The 8429-nt window shown below is 45.0% G+C and overlaps 1 protein-coding gene across 1 annotated transcript in view; it reads left to right on the top strand.

Annotated features, from left to right (window-relative positions):
* Positions 1-8429, top strand: part of PTCHD1 (patched domain containing 1) — a 25196-nt gene that overhangs the window by 1578 nt on the left and 15189 nt on the right. The window contains exon 2 of the mRNA XM_017728389.1: positions 7-667. Coding sequence (XP_017583878.1) covers positions 7-667 — 661 coding nt within the window. The remainder of the gene's footprint in view (positions 1-6; positions 668-8429) is intronic.

Here is an 8429-nt window from a genome sequence, read left to right as displayed (position 1 = left end):
TTGTAGTTGCTCTCTGCAGTGACCAGGATCCAAGTTCAAAGACCTGGTTTCAATTACACGTTTGCCCATATATGTATCCTGAACAATGACAAGACATGCATAGTGGACGACATAGTGCATGTACTGGAGGAATTAAAGGCTGCTCGTTCTTCTAATCGAACTAATTTTGCAATCACTTACCCGATTACTCACTTAAAGGATGGCAGGGAAGTGTATAATGGGCATCAGCTCGGTGGGGTTACTGTGCACAGCAAGGACCGGGTGAAGTCTGCGGAAGCCATTCAGCTCACCTACTACTTGCAGGCAATCAACTCCTTGAATGACATGGTGGCAGAGAAGTGGGAATCCATTTTTTGTGACACTGTTGAACTTTTCCAGAAATCCAACAGGAAAGTCAAAATGTATCCTTTCACTTCTTCTTCGCTGAAGGAGGATTTCCAGAAGACGAGCAGGGTGTCAGAACGCTACCTGATCACAAGCTTGGTCCTTGTGGTCACCTTGGCCATTCTCTGCTGCTCCATGCAGGATTGTGTCCGCAGCAAACCCTGGCTTGGCCTTCTGGGATTGCTGACAGTGACCCTTGCCACCCTGACTGCAGCTGGGATCATCAATCTCACTGGTGGGAAATACAATTCCACCTTCCTGGGAATCCCCTTCATCCTGTTAGGTAACTATCTCCTCTCTCTTTTGTGTGTTTGTGCCTCCCTGACGCATTTCCCAGTAAGCCGAGAAGCATCACTGCATGGTTCCTGTTCTCTCATCCCTGCAGCACTGCCCCATGCCAAATCCACACTGCCTCTTTTCTGAAACTCTTTTTATGGTGCCTGGATGTTAAAATCGTGCCTGGGGCTCCAGTATGGCGTAACACAATGCTGTGGGATGTGGAGCCTGTGCAGTAGTAAGGAACAAGGATGTGCAAATGCCATGCCTTTTGCAGAGAGGGAGCCCAGCTGCTGCTTCTCTGTGGATGTTTGATTCTGGTTTTGGAGGGAGACCTTTGCAGTGGTCCCTATGCAACACTGACAGCATCAGGTGCGCTGGCAAATCATAGGGCTGCCCATGTTGGGCATTTAGGGAGTGCTGGCTCCTTTGGAGACCAGAGTGGTGCTGTCCTGGCTTGGCAGGTGCCTGCCTGTGGGATAAGAGCGGTGGTTGGTTCTGGGTTGCATTGCTCCAGAAGTCCCTGTGTTGGCTGAGCAAACATAGGGAGGGTTTCACAGCCCTGGGGGAGAGAGCTTTGACACCCCTGGCCAGGGATGGATGTGCAAGCCCAGCACCAGCGCACCCCACGGCAGAGGGTTATGGAGGGAAGTAGCACTGGCTGCTCCCTGGCTCCTGTGCCAGCAGAGACATCTTTATCTCCCTGGGTTTTGTACCACCTTCACTCGCTGTGGGATATGGAGTGGTTTTGGTTTGGTTTGGTTTGTTTTCCTTGAAGGTAGGAAGGGGGAGGACAGAAGTGTGGTCTTCTTGCTCCCAACCCAAAGTCAGAGCCCTCTCCTGCACCAGGGCGTTTGTGGGAATGCTGCATACTGTACCCAAAGAAGCAGGAGGACTTCACAGGAGACAAAATGAGAGCTCTGGAGAGTTCACAGCCTCTTTGTTTGTGTTTGGTTCATAACCAGTGTGAAAAGCTTTGTGCACTGTAGGTGTTTAATATGTCCTTGTTCACGCCATTATTCATATGTGGAGAATAATACATGCATTGATTTGATCACAGCTTCCCCGGCTGAAAATCAGTGTTCAGTAATACTTCAGGTTTCAAGTGTGAGTGTCTCCAGTGACTTAGTCACATCATCTAGTGATATGGCACGTTTTGAGCACAGCTATTTTTATATCCAGCACCAGGTTCCTGTGCTGTGGTGGTACTGTAGTGCTGTAGCACTGTGGTATTGTTGCACTTTAATTAAAGGCTATGCTTCAGTGCATCACACTACCAGTTAACATACAGAATATATTCAGTGACAAACAGAATTCAGCTACATTACATCGGCTGTCATTTTCAGATGACATCCATGAAAGTTAAACTACATTGTAATCTACAGGAAATGCAGCACAAGAAAGTCAGAGTCAAAAGAAGGGTGTCTTTCTGACCTGAGTCTCTGGTTTCTTTGGTGGGTTTTAATGCCTTTTCATGTATTATAAAATTCAATTCCTCAAATTAAGTAGTGTATATTAAGTGTAGCTTTAGATAGGAGGGGATTTTCAGATGTGTTACAACAGTAGCAGAAAAGCAGTCTGAATTCCAGACATATGAAGTGAAATTACATGGGGAAAGCGACTCAAAAATATGAAATACTAGCTTTGTTTAGGGATCAAATATCTGCTCACTGGGACAACCTTTCAGATCTTTAATTTACTAGTAGTGACAATGCTGAGACTTGAAATCCTCAAAGACTTACAGATAACTGTGAGAAGTTTCACGTATCTGTTTTAGTGTTCCTTTAAGTGCCAAGCTGTATAGTCAACTCTGCTTTTCTTTTCCTTTTTCTTCTTTTTCCTGAGTGTGGGTTTTTTTTGTTTGGTTTTTTTTTTTTTTTTTTGGTCTTGCTTGGTTGAAGTATTCCACTCTTAAAAGGGCAGCTCAACTCCCACTGTGAACAAGCCAAGATAGAGCAGCCAAGTTCATGTGAATCTTGCCCGCTTCTCAGCTGCATAAAATCTCCCAAGGGATGGGAATATCAACAGGTGAACAGAAGGCACTGAAGGCATTTTGGAGTTCTTAATGAGAACTGTTTTAAACTGGCAGATAGCTAGAAAGGCAGATTGGCCTTTTTTTTTTTTCCCTGAAGTACAACGGAAAGATTCAGCATGAGTTTTGAAATGTCTTTCATACCTAGATGTTGTTTTGCTTATAAAGGATGTTTTAAGCCGAGGCAACTGAAGGGTGAGATACTAAGAACCCTCCGTCATAGCCCGCTGAACTGCTTCCGCTTAATTTCAGTGAGCGTCAGATTAGATCATAGATTAACTGACCTTTAGAAAGCGAAAGGATTTCTGGCTAACGATGCAGCCCTGTATCTATTACTCATAATCTCATGGCTAAAAGCAAAAATGAGATAGAAAAAATGATTACACTGGACATGTTTCAGGCGAGGCCCCTTTACTGGTATACATCATTAATGAAGTTTCCCTGGTTTATAGCAGCTGAGGATTTTTAACTTTTCATCAGCGTTGCGGAGGCGGGGGGACACTCTCCAGACATCATTTGACACAGGATGAGATTACATCTTTCATAACAGATAGTTTTCATCATGCACTTTGTCTCCTCCTTGGACTGCTTCCTCCTGTGTTTCACTGCACAACCACTACAGCATTTGCATCATGTCTAACCTGAGTTCCCCTTTTGCAACCTAGCTGTCCTCCTTATTTATCCACTGCATCTGGAAAATCATTTATTTTCTTTTTCTTTGTATATTTGGGACCACTCTCACTTGCCCAGTCCTCTTCCTTTTCATTGCAGCTTGCCTCAGACTATGTTTACCAGACTTCCAGCACTCTTCTTACTTTTGACCATTCCACCACATCTTCTGTGGAGTGTGGTGCCTAAATCCAGACACAGGATTCAGACTGAGGCTTTCAGCAGCACGGAGAGTAGGAGGATGATTTTTCACATCTTGCATATGGCACTGCTGTTCATACATCGCCATATGTCATTCATTTTTTTCTCAGCTGTGTGAAATGGTTGGCATTTGGTTGGTGGTATATGGTAATTCACAGATCCTTCATGTCGTTTTCTACCCTGTTTTCACAGTCATTTATTCCAAACAACACGTAGAAGTTTGCCCTTGTCCTTGCTGAATTATAGCTTGTTTATCTCACACCATTTCTCTTCAATAAGTTTATCTGGAGACCATCACTGCCATTCCAGGATGTATTAGCTGGTCAGCAATGTTTTACAATTATCAACCTTTTCATATTTTCAAGAATTACTTTCTGAATAGGTTGTCCAGTCACAAGCCCATTCTAAAAATATCGGCAGTGTGTCTGGAAAATAGTCTGATCCAAGTGCTTTGTAATACCTCTTTCATTCATCCTGTTTTCTTTGACATCCCTTATTCATCAGCCATTTCCAAGAACAAACAAGCTACAGTGAAGGGTACCAGCCTCTGTAGATGTTGAATCCTCAGCTTTAACACCAACAGGGAATTTAAAGTTACTAAAGTACCATGACTTACCAAATTACAGTCTTAAGATCAGGCTGTGTAAGTGTCGGCAGGAATATCTTTTGCCTACTCCACCTGTTAAATATGACATGCCAGTTTAAACACTTCATACTTTGGTTTTAATCATGGTAGTTTGTTCTAATTTATTTTACTTTTTAATTAAGGCAGATTACTGTAACCTAGCTTACAAAAGATGATTCTACATAGTGTGTCACTACTGTGACAATTTTTATGTTGGGGCAGGTTTCTTTTTTGCCCTCCCTGGTTTCTAACTCAATGGCAAAAATGGAAGCCAGGAGGGATGTGCCAGATACCCCCTTCTCCACCAGATACTAAAAGAATGAAGGTTCCCTTTGGTGACTGGAGGCCCAGCTGCAAGAGGCAGGCAAGTGGCCATGGCTGGGGCTGGCCTGAACCCCACCGAGGGGCTGTGGGGTGAGGCAGCAGAGGGCAGGCTGGCTGCAGCCACTCTTTTCTCTGGGATATCTTGTCAGGTCAAACTGGGAACTGTTCTTCTCCAGCTATAGGTTTATATAGGTACTTCTAACCTGAAAGTGAAGCCTAAAACCTGGGAAAATTGGCAGGCTCCCACCGTTCATCTGGACGTAGTTTGAATTAGCATACGTCTCAGTGGTTTTTAAAATTGCCATCCACATCTATCAGTGTGCACACAAGTAATTTAAGGACAAGTTTGCTCACATGTGTAGTTCTTTTGGAATACTTTGCTGAATTAGGGCTATTCATTTTTGACCATAGGAGCCAAAAAAAAAAAATTCTACAACTTGGTTTGATTTAAAATAGTTGATTTATAGTGTCAGCTGAAAAACAGAATTAAAATTCTGATTTCCTATTGCCTTCTTCATTAAAAACTACAGATGTTTGGTCTGGCACAGATGCTAATATAGCTGTCATAAGTTTCCCTTACACATTAAATTCTGTTTAAAAACTGCCAAACCTTTAAAAATACTGTTTTCCTCAAAAAAACACAGTGTTACCAAACAAATCATTGGACAACAACCAGCACTGTCTGAACAAGTTTTTGGCGTGACTTTTTTTCTTCCCAGAGGCAGAGTGGAACCTAGGCACTCAAAAGAAAATTGCAACATAGCCCTTTGCACTGCAAACTAGCAATGTGTTTGCTGTTCCTTCGGAAATGAATACAGCTTACTTGGGGAGAAGTGGCTGTCTTCAGCTGCCAAGTTCGTGAAAAGCATCGGCTGTGTGAAACCGCGGTGGAACGCCAGGCGCTGCCAGATATGGGCAAGGACGCGGGGCCAGCTCCGAGAGCTTATATTTAGCCTCCAATGCTGGCAGGGGAAAACCAGGTGGAAGTTATGAGAGAGGCTTGAGCTTGTAGCACACTCTAAAAGGAAACGATAGGCAGCAGCATGTGAAACAAGGCAAAAACAGGGACAAATGAAAAACCCCTTCTTAGCACCTCCCTCGCATCCCACCATGCAGCATGCCCCTTCTGGGAAGAGAGAAGGGAAAAGCAGTCAACAGAGAGGTGAAGGGAGGTATGACTGGGAAGGAGCAGGTGGAAATGTCAGGCAGGACCCAGGCAGGGTGCTCCTGAGGTTCAGTCCCAAGTGGAGGAAAGTCAGGAGGAGAAGAACACTTACAGGGCTATGTCTGGCAGGAGGAAGCAGAGGAGCAGGTGAGTTGCAGAGCACTTTGGAAGGTACCTGGAGGAACCAGGGCTCATAGTGGCACCTCACAGATGCAGAGAAGTTCCAGTTGCTGCTTAGAAACAGATTTGTTGGACAGACACCTTCCACATGGCTTGCCTGGAGGAGAGCTGTGCTGATGGAGGAGTGAGCTGAGATAGCTGTACAGGGGCACTATGGATGCAAAAAATTGGAGCACCAAAGATGGGATCTGAGGTCAGAGACAGCTGGGAAAGAAGATTGGAAGGAAAAGGTAGGCAACAGAAGAAGAGGGGAGGTCAATGTGTTTGATTATAGGAGTGAAAAGTACAGGAGGGCAAGTGAGAGGATTGTTGAAGGTTAGAGACCATGAAGGCAGCTGGCAACTAAAGCAAGCAGGGCAGCTGACAGTACAAACACCTGAGGGTGCTCAGGCCGGCACACACCAGTACATGGGGCTCACTGGAGCTGTGCCTCGGTGCCAGTAAGGCACCTGGCCTGGCTGCTGCTTAGTTCTCTGGAAGAACATGCTGGTAGGGAGTTGCAACATATGCCAAATTAATACATCCAAAAAGCATTCATTATCCTCCCTATAAAGCATCCAAGTGTTTGCTGTATTCAGTAAAGCTGAAGAGTCAGCATTGGTTACATATAGAGAGTTTCAAAGGGAGAACCAGCCCCTCCACAGGTCTCCCCAGTGCCCTTCAGTCCATGCACAGAGGTAACACACACCCCCAAATGTTTGACTTTGTACAGTATTTTTCCACCGATTTTCCTGCTGTCAGTTAATAAAAATGTAAAGCTTACTGAGTCTGGTTTTTTTATTCCCCAGCTAAGCTTTCTCACTCTACCTGTCCCTCTGCTGTCTTTTCATGCTGGGAAGAAGCATGTCGTCCCTCAGCTGGCTGCCTCAGCTGGCTGCCCCCACATCCCTGTCTCACATCTCATCCATCTCTTTTGCAATATCTGGCTGCCTCCTCCAGTAGGTCTCACCCATCTTCCTGCTCCAGGCCATGGCATCTCCTTCCTAAAGCCTGCACAGCTATCAGCACTTTTTGGTCTCCCTAAGCTTCCTTCATCTTTTCTGCTGTTTTCCCCATTCCTGTCAATGTGTTCCCTCTGCCATTTTTGTTGGGTTTTCTTTAAATTTCTCCTCTCTCATCCTCCCTTCTCCTCAGCCACAGCTGGGCCCATTGCTCCTACCATTTTCCCTATATTCCTCCATAACTTCCTTGGCTCTCAGCTAGGTCCCCACTATACTCTGCAGTTGTATCTCAGCTGCTTCAGATTTCCCAGTGATTTCCACCATTCATCCTTTCCTTTTTTCACACTGCCAAAGCACTCCAAGAGTGCCCTGGAAGTACACTTGGTTTTTTGTCACTCCATCTGCTCAGTTTTCCCAGTTCAACCCTGCACAGCTCAGTTACAGTCCTGAAGCATTTTGTGGTTTGTTCCTTTCATCCCTCTTCTAAGAAATGAATAAAATTATCTGGTTTTATCTACCCTGAGCAGACAGAATCCCAGGCATGTCACGTTGCTCATCATGCTTTTTTCCTTTCCTGTCCTCAGTCCCTCAGTCTCTTCTGACATCTCTAAGCAGCCATGCATCTTCTGCAGTCCTTCAAGCATCACCTGGCATTTCTATTCCTCATGGGGGAGACGGGGTAAGAGCAGAAGTATGTTCCCAGGCCACCCTTTCTCACTCAGTGTAGCAGCTAGTCTCACGAAAGTCAGCGTTTTCCACCCAAAGTGGAGCTGATGATTCACCTTCTTCACCTGCTGGTCTTCCTCACTCCAGCTCTCCTCCTGAAGGATGATGTCCCAAGCCCCTTAAGGAACCCAAAAACTGAAGCCACTATTGTATGGAAAGGAAACAGACTTGAAATTGGTGGACAAATGGTGGCAGACTGTTTCAGACACCAGCTCTTTCCTGAGCTGTGCAAAAGCAGCAAGTAGAGCTTGCAGCTGGCACACATAACACACAGCCAACAAGGTGTCCAAGTTCCCCCCTCACCACCACAAACCCCAGTGAAATCCCTGCACATGTACATGCTTCTTGGCTTCAGAAGACTGCTGATGACTCAGATAATTTACAATATCTTTTGGAAAAGAGGAGCTATATCCATAGGAAGTTAGTCCAGAGAACATCTTAATATTGAAACCAAGTGCTGTACAGTCATTGAGTAAGATGAACTATTTCCTCTTGATTGGTGGTGCTCCAATAAACGCTTGTGAGAAGTATGTTAAAGGTGATGCAGCGTGTTCAATGAGCATTCATTTATGCAAAGAGTGACAGAAAGCTGTTACACTTTTGCTGTCTGCATTCTTTTAGCTGCAGGGAAGTCAGTCCACGCGAGGGCTCAATGGAGGGCTTTGTCAGAGGTGTCCCAAACAGTCACAGCTACCAAGAGTCTGGCACAGACATACTGATTTTCTTCAAGTAGTGAAGTCCCTCAGGGGAAACTTTCACATAGATGTGAACATACTGGAAATTCAGAGATTTAAGAAAGGAATCCTTTCTTTATATACACATGTAGGAAGTATATATGTATATGTTTGTGATACACTTTGCGTACTGGGCCTGGGTGATCAATGAAGACCTGGGGAATGTCAGCAG

Source organism: Corvus brachyrhynchos, unplaced genomic scaffold, assembly GCF_000691975.1.
Source record: "Corvus brachyrhynchos isolate BGI_N302 unplaced genomic scaffold, ASM69197v1 scaffold11, whole genome shotgun sequence".
In the NCBI taxonomy this organism is placed as follows: domain Eukaryota; kingdom Metazoa; phylum Chordata; class Aves; order Passeriformes; family Corvidae; genus Corvus; species Corvus brachyrhynchos.
Note: the sequence above shows the minus strand (reverse complement) of the source record. Positions and strands in the feature narration are given on the sequence as shown.